The sequence below is a fragment of the Macaca fascicularis genome, chromosome 3, assembly GCF_037993035.2.
Source record: "Macaca fascicularis isolate 582-1 chromosome 3, T2T-MFA8v1.1".
NCBI lineage: Eukaryota > Metazoa > Chordata > Mammalia > Primates > Cercopithecidae > Macaca > Macaca fascicularis.
Window position 1 is genome coordinate 105,423,313 of NC_088377.1, and position 17,165 is coordinate 105,440,477.

Sequence of the window (17,165 nt, forward strand, 5' to 3'; positions counted from 1 at the left end):
CTGGTATAATTACAGATAAGCTGCCTTTACTTTGGCCAGTTCTGGAAGCAGAACTCACATGACCTTGTTTTAAGAACCCTGACACTCTGCAGAATTGGTTCTTTTTGAAGTAGATCACTTTTCAGATATCATGCCTTCACTATAGAGGAATCTCCTTTTCTTGTAGGAACTAAAGGCACCCTGCTTATTTGAAAAAAAAAAAAAAGGTTGTTGGTCCCTCCTGACTTTCTTAATCATACCCTATTATTTGTAGAGTTCTAAGTGGATCTTCAATGTTCTTCCTCATCCCAGGTTTTGGCTCCACTATTCCTTTAGCTAGAATGATCATATGAAACCTTACTACCCTTTTGAATTATGTCATTTCCTTAGCAATAATTTTTATTTATTGCTTTAAGATTTTTAAATGATTTTTATAAAAACAAGATTTGCTCATTGTAGATTATTTACAAAGTAAATGTGAATTGCTATGCTTTAATTAACTTATTTTTAAATGGCTGCTGATAGGTCACATAAAATGCCTGAAAATGACCGTGGTTTGTGGAAGTCATTGGTGTCATTGTCAGATGGTTTCCTTGCAGTCCTGGGGGTGAAAGGCTGATTAGTGTTGATTCATGAGAGACTAGGAACAGAGGAGTAGAACAGCCCAGTTCTACCAGGCCCCTCGACAGGATATGAGAGAGGCCGTCACACATGTTCTGGTTTGGAACCTTGAGCTTGGCTAATACCATGCTTAACACTGCCATTGTCTCTCCTCTTTCAGTTGCTTCATTGGTTAAAAAAGTGTATGGTTCTTTAAGTACTGGGTCCTGTGTATACATCCTTTTATTTCTCATAGCACCTAGGACAGGGCTTTGCACGTAGAAGATACAAATCGTCGGACTGAATTTATTGAAAACCAGCAACAAATATCCTTCTATTGGGGCAGGTGAGAATGTATGGCCAGGTATACATGGAGAACATGCGGGAGCAAAAAGCCCACAGATTCTTAAGCTCCCTACTCCAGTGACAGTTGTGAGGATCTATAATAAAATAAAGAAGGGCTTCCCCATTGATTTTATTCTGGCAAATGATAGCATCCATAAATGTTCTTCTATACCTGCGGTCTGTGAAGGAACTACTCTATTGAACGTCTGGAACAAAAGTAAAGATGCTGGCTCTAGAAACTGATGCGTGTTCTCACCGGCTTTGCTTTTTGCCTGCTGGATAACCTTGCCATGTTTTTTAACACATTCTGGGTCTCAGCTTTTTAGCTGTGAAGTTTGGATAATTTTGCTTACTTTTGAGAACTAAATGAAACAGTAAATAAGAAGCATCTAGACTAGCACATGGGAAACATTCAGTAAATGTAGATTAAATTAATGAATGAATTTAATCATTCATTCATGCAGTTGCTCGGTAGAATTAGGTTAGGGTTAGAATTAATCATTCATTCCTGCAGTTGCTCAGTAGAAAGATTACCATTCACAAAGTCTTGTAGATACATTAAGTGGGTTAAGGAATATCTAAGTGGGAGGGAGAATTGCTATTTTAAAATGTGTAAAATATGAGTAGTTGCAATTTCCTCTTATCTTTTTCCCACTGCCCCCTTATATTTCCTTTCTAGAACTTTCAAAGTAACACATTCCAGAGACCAGATTAGCTTGATAAAGATGACTGAATATGCTTTGTCTTTATCAAAAGAGTCCTATAGCCTTGAATTTTATTTCTTCAACCAATATCTATTGAGAGCCTGTTACTAAAAGGCCCTGAGCAGGGATATATGAAGCTATGAAGGACAGGACAGCTGAACAGTTCAGCATAAATAAGAGATCAACTCTGACTGGAAATACTATGGGTTGTAAAGAGAGCACAGCCTCTATTCGTTTTTAAAGTGTATTGTTAGCATTTGGCATAGAAGTTAGCAGTAGAGAGTAAATCCTGTCAAAATAATTGACAAGTGCTTCACTCATGATTGCAGGGGTTTTGAAATGGAGAGATCTATTGCTAGGTAAGTTTCCATACAATTATGCAATTCACTCGTGTCACCCTGCTAATCTACAGTGACTTGAACTCTCCTAGGGTCACCCAATGAGAGCTTATTTATGCAGGGTATTAGATTATGCTGCACTCCAGGGAGCCCAGCCTGGCTGGGCTCAGGGCTGGAACTCATAAAACAGGTGAGTGGAATAGGGAAGAATTTGCCAAGGAGGGAAAAGAGAATTAACACTTTAATGTCCAGGTGTTATTTCAGCTGTCTGGGTATTAAAAATGCTTAGTCCCATTTCTTTCTCTTTTTTTGAGACGGAGTCTCACTCTGTTGCCTATGGTGGAATACAGTGCCGCAATCTCGGCTCACTGCAACCTCTGCCTCCTGGGTTCAAGCGATTCTCCTGCCTCAGCCTCCTGAGTAACTGGGACTACAGGTGTGCTCCTGTAGTGCCACCATGCCTTCAGGTGATCTGCCCTCTTTGGCCTCCCAAAGTGCTAGGATTACAAGTGTGAGCTACTGCGCCCGGCCCCATTTATTTATTTTAATTTCATAATGTCTTTAGAGATACTATGATTTAGTATCTCTAAATTTATTTCAGTATTCAGTACAGGCTGAATAAACACCACAAGACAGTCCAGTCAAGGAGGAGGGACCTTGGAAGCATCGTGGTTGTCTCACATTGTTCTGTGATGATCATAGAAGAGGAGAGGCAGTGAGCATGAACTCTGGAGCCAGATGGCCAGTGTTTGAATCTCCAGCTGTTTATAAGCTGTTTGATCTCAAAGTTAATACCCTCTCTGTGCCTTGTTTTCTTATTAGGTGTAAATTGCTTAGTTTGAGGAGAGCATGTAGTAGGAAGTGCTATATAAGTGTTTGGCAAATAAACATAGCCTTTTGTGAGCAGTGGAGTCCTGGGAGCCCTTAGGCAGTGTCACAGCTGCTTCCCTGCTTCTTTCCAGCTGGGAGGCGGGTGGCACAGTACAGGGGCAGGCAGCTTGGCTTGTGTCTAGGCTGCTCTCAGAGGAAGACTCAGCATGGGACACTCCAAGTGAAAACTCTCCGATAGCATCTTCACAGCTCATAATATCCTTTCATGCTACCCTTTGGAGTCTCAGCACAACTCAGTGAGGTCTGTAATGTTTCCCCCACTGTGGAAAGGAAATACGGCCCAGAGATATTAACTGATTTGTTTGGAGTCCCATGGCTAATAAATGGTAGGGGACCAGGCAACCAACTATTTGGAGAGCACTGGGTTTCTTTAGATGCTAGAAGGCTTCTTCAGAAGTTTATTCAAGTTCCATGCCTTATGTACAAATGGTTGTTATTTAAACAAGCCTCCATCAGCGCACATCTTTATGAATGCAGGGCCAAGAGGAACGTGGATGATTGAAGTAGCCTTAGGGTCGCCGTTTGCCTGGAGCTGTTTTTTTTTTTTTTTTTCTTTTTCTTTTTCTAGTGGACCCCACTGAGAGAAATAATTAACTGTATATTTCTTATAGTTTTCTAGATTCTCATTTTCTGGGCCTTTTACTTCTCCTCCTTACTGCTGACCTTTTAGCCACCCCTATGGTTATGACATACCTCAAAGGTAGGAAGGCTGAAGAAATAAGACTGAGTTCTCAATATATTCCCACTCAGAGTAAGTCTTATAAGAAACAAACAAACATTTGATATCAGAAGAGGTTAAAGTATCAGCTCAAATGACATATTTGAGTTGTCAGGACTTCTTTGTTCCTCTCCACACCCACAGATGACAGACTGTCAGCTGCATTCCACACTCTGAAGATCACGAGAAACTGAACTCTTAAAACACTTCTGGAAAGTTGCTGAACTGTCTGTATTCTACAATTCTGGAATAATCACAGCAAATATATTTGGGTGAGATTTAGAAATATTACTTTGATGAAAACTACATGGAATGCCTTAAGAAAATATATTTATTCATGGTTGGGAGTGGGCACATTTAAGATGCAGGAAGGCAGAACCCTGGCCCACATGCTCCGGTTGAGAGCACGGCGTAGCAGCTGTACAAGGTAATGGAATGTTCTCAAGAAGCTGTTGATGCAAATGTAAACTAAACTGACCGATTCAACAGCTCTTTCCTGGGGAGGGGAAAGTCTACTTCAGTAATTTGATAGTATGAAAAAACTAAAGGTCCAGAAGTGACAGTGTGAGAAGTAGGACAGAGGCACAACAGAATACTTCGCTAGTGTCATCTGACATCGCTCTAAAACCTACACCCTGGCCCTACCATCGAGTTCAGCTGTGTTTTCCACTGCATCTGTACACAAGCCCACATCACCATCTAAATCACCTCCTCTCTGTTCCTACTTCAGATGAATCACATTCCTGGCACATCTTGGCCCAGTGGTCCCTGGTGCCCTGTGTAGTGAGTTGAATCATCAAAAAACATGTTCACTTCCTACTTAATTAAACTAAAGTTACTGCACAGCAAAAGAAATAATAAACAGTGAACAGACAACCTGCAAAATGGGAGAAAATATTTGCAAACTATGCATCCAACAGGGAACTAATATCCAAAATATACAAGAAACTCAAACAGCTCAACCACAACAACAAAAAACAAATAATCTCATTAAAAAACAAGCAAAGAACATGAGTAGACATTTTTCAAAAGAAGACATGCAAGTGGCCAACAGGTATATGAAAAAATGTTCAACATAATCATCAGGGAAATGCAAATCAAAACCACAATGAGATACTATCTTGTATCAGTCAAATGACTATTAATACAAAGACAAAGAACAGCATGGTGGTGAAGAAGCAGAAGAAAGGGAATTCTTTCACATTGTCAATGGGAATGTAAATTAGTACAGCCTCATCAGAAAACAGTATGGAAATTTCTCAAAGAACTGAAAGAAGAACTACCATATGATCTACTGGGTATCTAACCAAAGGAAAAGAAATAAATATATCTAAAAGTTACCTGCACTTATATTTTTATTGCGGCAGTATTTACAATATCAGAGATATAAAATTAACCTGTTTCCATCAAGGATTGAATGGATAAGGAAAATATGATATGTACACACAATGGAATACTGTTGAGCCATCAAAAAGAGTGAAATCATGTATTTTGCAGCAACACGGATGGAACTGGACCAGGTCATTATCTTAAGTGAAGTAAGCCAGGCACAGAAAGACAAATATGACATGTTCTCATAAGTGCATGCTAAAAAATGTGTTTGGGCGGACATAGAAAGTGGAATGATCTAGATAACGGAGACCCAGAGGGTGAGGGTGGGGGAGGGAGGAGGAGGACGAGAAATTAGGTAATGAATACAATGTACATGGTGATGGATACCCTAAAAACCCTGACTTGACCACTATGCAAACTGTGTATGTAAGAAAATTGCACATATACCCTGTAGATATGTACATTGTTTTAAAAGAACAAGATGTGTCCACATCCTAATGCTGGAACCTATGAGTGTTACCACATTTGGAAAAAGGATCTTTACAGATGTAATTAATTTAAAGATTTGAGATGAGGAGGGCATCTCAGATTATCCAGGTGGGCCCTAAATTCACTGACAGATGTCATTATAAGAAACACGTTGGGGAGAAGACAGACATAGAGGAAAAGGTGATGTGATGGTGGAGGCAGAGATTGGAGTGATGCAGCTACAAGCCAAGGTATGCCATGGAATGCTGGCAGCCCCCAGAAACTGGGAGAGGCAAGGAATGAATGAATCCCCCTGAGATCCTCCAGAGGGAGCGTGGACCTGCCAACACTTTGATCTTGGACCTCTGGCCTCCAGAACTGCTAGAAAATAAATATCTGTTTATTTAAGCCACCAAAGTTTGTGACTGCTCATCAAGTTGGCCTCAAGAATCTAAGACACCCTGCTGCTTACTGTGTGTCAATTTTTCTGGGAGTCCCAGCTCAAGTAGATCTAGGCCTTGGAGATTATGTCTGTCTGAGCTCCTGCAGCAGGTTTGTGTGAATCTCCCATTTGACATTTACAAATTTTCAACATTGTGGTATCCCTTTTATTAACATTTGTAATGTAAGTTAGATTCTTGAGAGCCAACATTTGATTTTACATCTTTGTATCTCTAGTTCCTGATAATGAGCTTTGGACCTTTGAGCAGGGACCACCCTATTAAAGAGAAGCTCCATTACAAACTGGACTATAACATACTTAGCACTAAAGTCATTCCTTCTTTGATTTGTAAAGTTCTCTGAGATCTTAGCATTGTCTCTAGGTTCTCATTATGAGAACCAGTTGTTGTGTAGCACTGTGAAAATAATACACTTCTGATTAGGATCAAGATAAAGAACAGTTTATTGTGCTAAACTTCTGCCACTTACTCCTGTGATTCTAAGTCATGTGTGTGTTGATTAGTCAGAATGTATCTCTACTTTGATTGCAAATTTCAGTTAGCTCTGAAAAAATAGTTTTGAGCACTCTGTGAGAGAGAACACTGTTCTCAGCTGGTGCTGTCCAGCAAAGCAGTGGGTCTTCTTGAAGAGTCATGAATGCCCTGTAGTTGGCATACAAAAGTATTATATCTGAGTGTGGAGTCTGTGATTCTCTTCTGTGCTCAGACACCAAAGGGCAGGGCTCTGTGACATGTCACTGAAAGTTTTTTTTAATTAAAAGATAATAAAGGTAAAATATTAAAACAGTCCTGGGTGATATAAAAGGGAAAAATGTCTCGCCTCTGGCCCCAGTCCCATTCACACAGAAGCCTGCTTTGGAGTTTTTCTCCCCTCCACACATGGTATGTGCTCATGAGTTGGAGTCAGAAGACCTGGGTCCTGGTCCTCAGAAGCCCCTCACTTATTTTTGTGGCCCCAAACAAATCACTCAGCGTAGATTTCTCATCTCTAAATGAAAGAGCTGGGTAAATGACTTCCTCATTCTTTGTCACACGCTGAGACTTAAATATTCCATGGTGGTACAGGAAAGCCAATCGTCATGGTATACTCTGAAGGGAAGAGAAAAGCCCAGAAGAGACCCGTGAGTCACTTGGGTGGACAGAGCTATCTTGTCTTTATTGACTAAGCCGCAAGCATATGGAGGGCAGAAACATGCCCCTGGAGCAAAAGATAGACTCGTTCCGCTAGGGGAGAGAGTAGTGGGAGTGAGAGGCAGGAGTGGTAGGGGAGGGTCAGTAGGTGGCCCTGGCTGGACTCAGCTAAGTGCTAGTGTGCTTCTAGGTGATCCTGTCCAAAGTGGACACTCAGCTGCGAGGTTCTGCGTGGGATCTCCAGACTCAGTCTGCAAATGGGTTCTGCCTCTTAATAGTTTGTGATCTTGCACAAACTAATTTGGAGTTTCAATTTTCTCGTCTGTGAAATGAGGATAATAATAGTTTCATTACAGAATCACCACAAGGTACATCATATTAAGAAAATAGTAGTTGTCACTTTTATAACTATAATCACTACCACAATAGCAACTATAAAAACCCCATCACCACCGCAGTGGGCTGCATGGCCAGAGAGAAATGACATTTATGGGCTGGGTGTTTTCATCTTTAATAGTCCAAGAGACCCTGCTTACCGAACAGAGCATTAGGAGGAGAGAAAAATGCATAGAAGATGCTGTTTGTAGCTTTAAGGGGCTTGATACAATTAGGGGAATATTTAACAAATATTAATGATTTCCAAATATATCTGAGGGGCCTAAAAACATGCCAAAGTAATTGTAGCCATAAATGCTGAGTGAGTGATCAACAGCGTGGAAAAAGTCATATGTGCATTGAAGTGTTTTTGTTAATGCTGTTTTAACTATAAATCCATCTGTGGTCAATACAGTTGGAACGCGTTTTTCTCTTTGGAAACTCAGGATGGGAATGACCTCAGGTGGAGCCACTGACAGAACTGGCAGCCCACAGGGTTTTGTCTCCCTGTTGTCAGTATCAGCTGCTGGCAAGGACTGCTTTTCCTTCGCTTTCTCAAGGGTTCACCACAAAGACTGTGTGAATATTCTCCCATTATCCAAGTAATGAAGGCACCAGTGTTTTTGGTCTGTGGCTAGCCAGGTTATAAGACTCGAAACATTCTGGGGCCTGAATCATCTGGATATTCATTTCCCTAGCCCTGGCATGAGATTGGAGAGCTACATCTCTGTGTGAAGGGAAAGAAGGGACGGTGACAGTGGCGGGTAGTGACTGCTACTTCCATGTAGCCGTCAGAACCCAAGTGGGAGCTTCATTGCTCTGTCTCCTGCTTTCTTTAATCTTCTCACTTAGATCCCAAAGTCAGGAATTGTACCCGAGGTTATAGGGCTAACGCAAATGCTGCTGTTTAGTCTGACATGAGTTTATGATAGAAGATTTAGAAAGGATCTCATAGCTCACTTGTTCTAAACTCCCTGCCAGTCTTGGAACTTTCTCTGCGGTGCCTCTGCCAAGTGGCCACAGCCTCTGACGGAACACTCCAGAGACTTTCATAGAGCAGCCATGGCGTTTTTGTTATTTTTCATAGCACTCATTAGATAGTAAGACAACCCATCCTTTTAGGCAGAGCTGGAATCCAGGGCTTTGTAGTTCCCACCCATTAGTCCTGGTTTTGCCCTCAGAGTCTATCAAGTCAAATCCCAATTCTTCGAGACAGCCTGGTGTCCTGGAATGTGGCTACTCAAGTTGGGCTTATGGTCCAGCAGCAGTGATAGCCTCAACTGTGCAAGTGCAGAATATCAGGCCTCCCCCAGACCTACTGAATTTAAATCTGCATTTTAAACAAGATCTCCAAGTGATTGACATGCAAATTACAGTTTGAGAAGCACTGAGTGAGAGCTCATACACTACCTTTCTCCCAACTAATTTTTTCTTTTCTTAAAAATTGCCATTGCTATCAGACCTGCTGGTGCTAAACAAATAAACAAACAACCATAGCTGAGAAACATCTAACAAGAAACAACAACTTCAGCTCTCAGTGATTGAAATGTGAGTACAGTTTTGGTCTAGCATCAGTTAAAGCTGTCATTCTATTAATTGAAAATCTATTGACAGGTATTGTCAGTGTTCATAAAACAATCATAAAAGGTAATACTGATGATCGTTAGCCTTTCTTAATAGGCTGTAGAAGATTCTGAATGCCTTTAAAATCATTAAAGACAGATTAAATTATATGATTTAAGGCTGGGTATTACCTTGTGATTTTTAAAAAACTGATAAACAGATTAAACAAGTAATCAGGACACCCATTTTCCAACCATGCCTGAGAGAGGCAACCACAAAACTTTCTTCCCCAACACTCTTCAGCTGCAAGAAGAATAAAAGTTTAAATTGTTTTCTATTTCTGACATCACTGCAAGGGTAGTGACTGAGGATTCAGCATTTGAAAGGTGCCTGTGGAAACAGCTGTGCTGGAGGGAAGTGCTTTCAATTCGTGCACTCAGCAATATGGAAATTAACTTGGCCAGCACATGAGCATGAATAAACGCTTAGCTGCCTTTGCAATCACAAAGCAGCTTTCTATCTTTGGCACTTTTCAGACATTCAGTAAAACAGACTAAATTTAGTGCCAGATGACAGCGCCAGACTGCCTTCAGTGAAACTCAAGCAAAAACCTTAAGAGGCCACATCCCCCAACCCCTCCCAAGTTTCTCTCTCCATCTGGTCTTCATGGTGACCTTTAAGCTTGACACCCCACAGGACGAGACATCAGTGCAGCCGTGTTGGGCTAAGTCAGCAGGGCCTTGATTTCCCCAAGGTTCCAAGTCTACCCTGTACTGTGTCTCAGGATATGCAGCTCAAGATGCGTGCCCTACTCTTGGGTCACCAGGAGACACTCCTAAGTCCTGGTTCCTTTAGCCAAAAGAAATCAACATCCCTCTTGTTTTCTGTCCTGAGCGCCAACTCACTCTAATCCGCACACATTATTAAAGTCCCATGTCCTGAAGGTTCTCAGGGATTCTTTTGATACCCGCCTTGCTTTGCAGACTCATTCAGTAAATATTTATTTCGGCCCCTATTTCCCAGGTAGTAGTATTGTAATAAATAAGACACAGTCCCTGTCCTCACTGAACCCATGTTCTAGCTAGGGAGGCTGATAGTGCAAGGTGACTGTCATCCAGGGAGGAGGTTTGGGCCTAAATGAGAATTTACCAGGCTAAGAGGTAGATGGGGCAGGCTTTCCAGATATGAAAAAAATGAATGGCAAAGACTCGGCAGCCTTAAAATGCACAGGCTAATTTCCCTTCCCTGTTTGGTGGGACTACAGAATAGGGAAAATGGTAGCTCTGAGCAGGGTTGAAGACCTAACTTGCCTCCATCCATACTGCACTGTTTCTTAACTCCTTCCAATTGTCTCAAGGTCTCGACCCTCCACTGTTCTTCTACCCAATGGGATTTACTCCTTTTTCTTCATCAGAATTTTCATACTTAAACTACAGTAAAAATGCAGTATGCTATAATACGATTTACTCCTTTTTCTTCATCAGAATTTTCATGCTTAAACTACAGTAAAAATGCAGTATGCTATAATACTTAAAAATGTAAGTTCTGCAGTCAGGTGGCTTCATCATTTGGTTTTATAACATCAGGGAAGTTATCTAATTCTCTCTCCCTCAGTTTCCACATGCAAAAAAATAAAGAATAATAAATCCAATCTCAAAGGTTGTGCAGGAATTAAACATGATCATGTAAGTATGGTGTTTAGCACATTATCTGAAATATAGAAGATGCTTAATAAGTGTTAGCTATTGTAATTGCTCTATTCTTTCAACTTATTTATTAATATCTACTATGCACTATTTTAAGTAGTGAACAAGACAGAAAAGGTTCCTACTTTCGTGGAGCTAGAAAGTGTTCTCCAATTATTTTATATTATTATTGCTTATATTGTTATGTTTATGTATTATTTCAGCCGACCCCACTGTATATTTAAATGGCATGCTGTGCAGAATTGTGGATACAGCTTAATATTTCTTTGTAAGCCAGCTACTCAGTGCCATTTACTTGGTTTGAGAACTTATTTTCTCAGTTTGAGACCCCAACAATGAATAAACCAGGAGAAATATTTTAGTTCCTACTAAATATATACTTAGTACTTTACTAGGATTCTAAGCAGGTTGAAAAGATGGTCACTGCGATAGTGTGGGAAGAAAAGATGAAAGCACTGGAGATAAAAATGGAAGGGAAGAAAAAAAAACCTTACAAGTTAATTAATTGCTAAATTATTTGGTAATGGGCAGTAATAATAATGTGATTTATAGGAATATGTGACTGATGTGGTTTGGGTAATTTAGGAATTTCATGGAAGGAGATAGAAACCAAACTAAAATCCTGAAGAGTGAGTTTGGTTGGTAAAGATCAAGAGAAGATTCTGGGAGGCCAAAATATAAGTAAATCGCCAAAGTGGAAATAAAGACAACCATTTTGTCATACTCATTTTTATACTGCATGAAGGACAGGACACAACGAGGCCCCAGAAGTGGTTGTTGACTTTAGTACAAGTGAGGAATTAATGGAATGGATGAGAGCCGAGGTTAGGATGGTGGCTGGGGAATCGAGAGGAAGGAAGTAGAAAATACACATTTTGAAGATGGAACCAACAGGACTTACTTACAAGAAAATATTAAAGCCTTTACAATTTTCAAAGTGATTTCACATATGCTGTGTCCTGGCCTAGTATTCTTTCTTACAGCAGCACACAGAATTTGCACCAAGTTCATTAGTGGTTCTTACCCTGTCATCCACGTAACCAATGTCCTCTTATTATGACCAGTATTTTAATGATTGCTTTACTCTCCTATAAATTTGTGTGTGTGTGTATATATATAATTTGTAAATATATATAATGTATATAATTTTTATATATTAAGAATTACATATATATATACACACACACACATATATATATATATATACACACACATTTTTTAAGAGACAAGGTCTCACTCTTTCACCCGGGCTGGAGTGCAGTGGTGTGCTCATAGCTCTCTGTAGCCTTACACTCTGGGGCTCAAGCGTTTGTCCTGCTTCAGCCTCCCAAAGTCCTGGGATTACAGGCATGCGCCACTATGTCCAGCTGAAATTCATTATTAATGTAACCTACTTGAATACATAATTTTGAAAATGTCAGCATCATGCTTTACTGTAATATAAAGCAAAATTCAACGAATGTGGTTAATGTTAAAACATACATTTCAATATGTAAAAGCCCAGGCATGACCACACCAGAAGACATAATGAAGTGATCAGATATACCTATACATAGAAAGGGACTGCTGCAAATGGAGAGGATACAGGTATGCTGTATTAATAACTCAAATAGCATGGCCTTCAGCAACGTCATTCTCTAAAATAGTGGGAGACACTTGGTAAATTCCAACAAGAACAAAATACAGTCTTCCCTCAGTTACTCAGCACTTACATCCCAAGAGTGCATGAAAACCATGCAAAAATACTTTGATGTATGTGTGAAACAGAGTTCGGCTCCATGCTCAAGTGATTTTAAGTCATTTCACCTACAGAAATGGCTAATGGCACTTTGGGAAGTCTTTGGGGTGTGGGACAGCGTTTTCATTGTGCAAGACCAAGGCATTGTGGGACATCTAACATTCCTGGCTCCCAGCCATTCCATGCCAGAGGCATCTCCTTATCATTGTCACAACCAAAAGTGGTTCCAGGATTCCACAGTGGTCCTGAGGGAGCACTCGCAGCCTCACTGAGGACCACCAGGCTAGATGTTGGCCTCATGACTCATGGACGGTGACAGGCGAGTTGGCGGTGGGGCGGGGGGGCAGATTTGGATGTCGACTCCAGAAAAGGAGTTGGTTGCATTGCTTTTTTAGCCAAGGAGAGTCTTCACTTTCTTAAATATTTCAAATCTGGCTTTTCCAACCTGGTAACAGTTTCAAGTTCTGACCCTAAGTGGAAGATAAAATGAAGAAAGCACACTATTTTGTAGGAAAAAAAATCAACTCCTATTTTTGTTTGTTTATTTATGTTAAGGGCCAACAGATGTGCTTTAATTCCCTGCCCTCCTTGGTGGCTCACTGATAGGAATGCACTCTGTCTCAGGAGGAGGAACAATCCAGTTCTAACAGGAATTTTTGAAATAGTTCTCAGATTTAATTTTTGTTTTCCTTTAAACTTACAGGTATGATCTTATCTCCTCTGTTTTTTCAGTTTTGTAAAGGATGCCATAACGTCCAATTCCTCTTGGTATTTGCATTGTGCACAATCAAATGTTTTGAGCAGATGTGCATGATTGTTTAGTATTAGTGCTCTGCAGGTTGCTTCTGCCTGGGAGTCTTAAAATAAACAAATCAAAAGGACTTGATCCACTTAGAGTAGTTCCAGAGGATTTTAAGTCTTGGGTTTTTATTTAACAATGACAACAACACCCACACCCCCTTCTTTAACAAATGTGGATGCATTGTATCTCATTTGTAAATAGTCATTCGGCTCAAAGATACTGGGCATACTTCAAACGCATACTAATTTATGACATTCCAAGAAGATAAATCTGTTTGCAGACTTATTCCAAGACTAAGTTTATTCATTTGCCAATCAGATGCATACTATTCACAGGACAGCAGGTTAGGCATTGTGGGGAAATCAGAAATACTCTGGACCCTTTATGCCCTCAAGGAGCCTACTGTCCAGCAGGGATGATAAAACCTCATGTACATACTATCATAAGTAAGTGGTGAACCTCTGGAAAAGTAAGATGGAGTCCTTATGGAGTCTCTAGGGATTAAATGATATTTTCCACCGGAGGGGGTGAAATTTGAGGTGGAAGTTTTAACTTGACAACCTTAAAGGTTCATTAACATTTAGACAGGTAAAGTGTGTTAAATTTTGAGGAATGACTTTCTGAGCTAAAATAAATTCAAGTAAGATTTTTTTTTGGTGCTTTTAAGTAATAGGAAATCGGACTTCCCATCACTTATTTGTATGCATTTATTGTCTGAGTGTAATTAAGTGACTTGGAATAAGTGGTAATAATTGCTATGAAGAAATCTCATTCAACATTGCTACCTTCCTTAAAAAAAAAAATCATCTAATTTAAAAGCTGGATCTTTTTTCGAAGCTTTGCTTTTTTCCATTGAAGAAGTCTCTTTCACAACTCCAGATCTCGGGAATACCACTGTGATATTTTAAAACTCTGGAATGTACCTTTAATTGGATTCACAGTAAAGTGCCATCAGATAGGAGACAGACCCGTCACGATCGTGATGTAAAGAGTTCCGTTGCTAACGTAGGAAAGGGTTCTCATTACCAGGTGGGTCCCATGTATAGAACTTGAAGACAACACAGAAACTGAGCCAGAGCCACTCAGGACCCTGTGTGGTTTCTGTGCCCTCCCTATTAGACCACTTGTGTCCCAGGACTTGAATCTAACTGCCTCCTGCTCCCTGGTGCTGGTTCAGACTCACTGTCCATCTCCCAGTGCCCTTGGCTTCTGTCTGTAGCACCTGCTTGTGGGCTGGAGATTTGACTCAGAGCAAGTTAGTCCAGGTGAAATCTTGGCTGAAGTGTCATGCTTGTCAAAACTTAATTACTCTGTGTTGGAAATATTTTCTGTTGGATCTGGCTGGCAGTTACTAAGTATATGTATAAATGTATAAATTTATCAAGGCATACTCTTTAAGATTCGTGCATTTCATGTAAATTATATCCCAATAAAAAATTTAAAAAAAATAATAAAAATAAACTCTCCCAGTCACTGAACTATTGCCACTTTTGGTTTATCTTCAGGTGATTAGCAATGATGTATTCATTTTTAAGTATTTAAAAGTAAATTTTCAGAACTTTTAGTGTTTTTCTTATTTCTTTTAAAATTCTTTTTCAATTAGTTGAAATAACCTAAATAGCCAATAGTGGAAGATTAGTTGTAAAAACTGTTTGTAATAATTGGCCAAAGAAAGAAAAGTTTTTGAAACAAAAAAAGATGGAAAAACAAATTTCTGGGAAAAAAGAGTGAAAGTTCTTGTTGCAAAAATATACTTTTAATGCATCTAGATTTCCAGTACATTTAAATACCTAGAATTTGTGGATGCTGATTTTCAACAAAATAATTATTTCAACCAAGTTGTCATATTTACTGATTTGCATTGTCTCATACTTTTCAGCCAATTCTTAAACCAACTTCCTTCCCCCAACAACACACCACACACACACACTCTCTTTTGGTTAAAATTCAGACCGAAGTCTAGTGCTGAGCAAACAGTAATTGCATGGTAATGTCAAAGTGAACAAAAATAGAACTTACAGGAAAATCTTTACATTTAACTGTGCCTATTAAGGTTCAAACACCGAAAGAAACGTTCTCTTCTCAAAAAAGAGCTTTAAAAAAACTGAAATTCGATGCCACTAAATTATAGAATTAAATCTATGAAGCCCAGGGACTGTATGGAAATTAAATTTGGATTTCTTCTCCCCAACAAACCCAGCCAGCCTCCCCATCTAGAATAAATTTACTGATAGGATGCAGTACTTTTTACCATTATTATTTTTCAAAAAGGTAGACCTTTAACATCAACTCTTTTGTTGGAACAGGACAGCTGGGAAGTGGTGGAAGGACTGAGGGGGGAGATGAATTACACCCAGGAGCCACCAGTTCAGAAAGGATTTTTGCTAAAAAAGAGGAAATGGCCCTTAAAAGGCTGGCACAAGGTAAGGTTGTTCTTGGCCTCCCCTTTATTTGCATTCACACTGCCCCACTCAGCACCTGGTTCTTAGGCACTCATATTTAATTTCTAGTTGTAATTTGAGACCAAGAAAAGGGCACCTAAATTGAATGTCTTAATTAATAATACTTTCTTCCCCACAGAGATTCTTCTATCTGGACAAAGGAATCTTGAAATATGCCAAGAGCCAAACCGATGTAAGTCTTTTCGTGGGCCCAGTGTGGTATTGGAGAATCCTAAAGGGGTAACCATCAGCTCAGAGATGAGAGTGCGTATAGTTGAGGATAGCTCTTCTCAGAACTGGAAATCATAGAGGGGAGTCACTTCTGTCTGAGCTCTGGGTTCCAGGCAGGCTCAGTTCCTCCACCAGGTCCAGGTGCAGGGGCTCCCCCAACACTCTCAGGGCTTGCAAAGGTCTGTTCTGGTCTTAAGGTTGTGCTAAGGAGTTCCCCGGGTGGGAGAATACATCCTCGCAGCTAGATAACAGGAACAAAACATAGGGCGTCCCTCTTTCTTGTACTGTGACCAAGGGGTTCGGGGAGAAGGCCCTGGGTGAAGAAGTTCCTTTTCAAATTAATCCCAGGCAGTTGGTGTGTGAGGGCTCTGAATGACCATTTGTTCTGCCCCTTGAAGGAGTCCTGCTCTTCTCCCTTCTTCCTCTGCTGTCCTCTCAGCTTCCTGCTCTCACTTCTTTTATTAATACATCACTTCTAAATGAATGTAGACACCAGAAACTAATTGAGCGGGAGGCAGGGCAGTTGACAGGTGAATTCACTGCTATGGGAGTCAACCCACAGTGTTTACTCTTTTGCTTCCTCACATCCTGACTGTGTAAACTGCTTGTTACTTAACCCCTCTGTACCCCAGTTTCTTCATCTGTAAAATGGGGAGAGTACTTCCTACCTCAGAGATTCAGGAAGACAGTGCATGTCCAGCACGTAACTCAGCACTGGCTCATGCTAAGTGCTTGAGGAGTCGCAGTGGTTGTGATTTTACTGTCAGTGGGTGTGGAAGGGTGTGTCAGGGTTGTGACTACTGCTTTTAACACCATGGTTCCCAAGTGACCCTCTTGGTGCCTCTGCAGATAGAGAGAGAGAAGCTGCATGGCTGCATTGATGTGGGGCTCTCAGTGATGTCTGTAAAGAAGTCATCAAAATGCATAGACCTTGACACCGAGGAGCACATCTACCATCTGAAGGTGAGGCTGCTTCCCACTGTGCAGAGTTGACTTATGTTGGGGAAGGATTGTCAGTTATTATACTGTTGGTGATGCCTTTTGGGTATTCAGCCAACATGTAGAAGACCTTCGTTACCAAAGTGTTTCTCATGGACAGTGTTGGTGTTTGAATGGGATGTCATTGTGCAGGACTGTCAGCACTGCTTGAAGGTTTAGCCTCCTGGTCACCTCATCCCCTAGATACCAGCCTGCCCCCAGTGATTGTGACAACAGTCAACAATGAAAAATGTTTGCAAACCATCTCCACTCAGGCAGTAACATCTTTAGTGAAGAACCATTTACTATAGGTTAACATGTGTTCCTGAAATATATATAACATTTAGGCCGTGGAGCACTGTTT

At 40.4% G+C, this 17,165-nt stretch overlaps 1 protein-coding gene across 14 annotated transcripts in view; it reads left to right on the top strand.

Annotated features, from left to right (window-relative positions):
- The window catches only part of OSBPL3 (oxysterol binding protein like 3), a 185,644-nt gene that overhangs the window by 93,431 nt on the left and 75,048 nt on the right, over nucleotides 1–17,165 (top strand). For 13 of the 14 annotated variants that reach the window (XR_012432594.1, XR_012432595.1, XM_065542188.2 and 10 more), the window contains 3 exons: nucleotides 15,458–15,574; nucleotides 15,732–15,785; nucleotides 16,673–16,786. Coding sequence is in view for 10 of the 14 variants with exons in the window: in XM_065542188.2 (XP_065398260.1) it covers nucleotides 15,458–15,574; nucleotides 15,732–15,785; nucleotides 16,673–16,786 (285 nt within the window). In the remaining 4 variants the exon portion in view is untranslated. Of the gene's footprint in view, nucleotides 1–14,030; nucleotides 14,181–15,457; nucleotides 15,575–15,731; nucleotides 15,786–16,672; nucleotides 16,787–17,165 lie in introns of all 14 variants that reach the window. The other variant, XM_074035330.1, reaches the window with a different exon arrangement.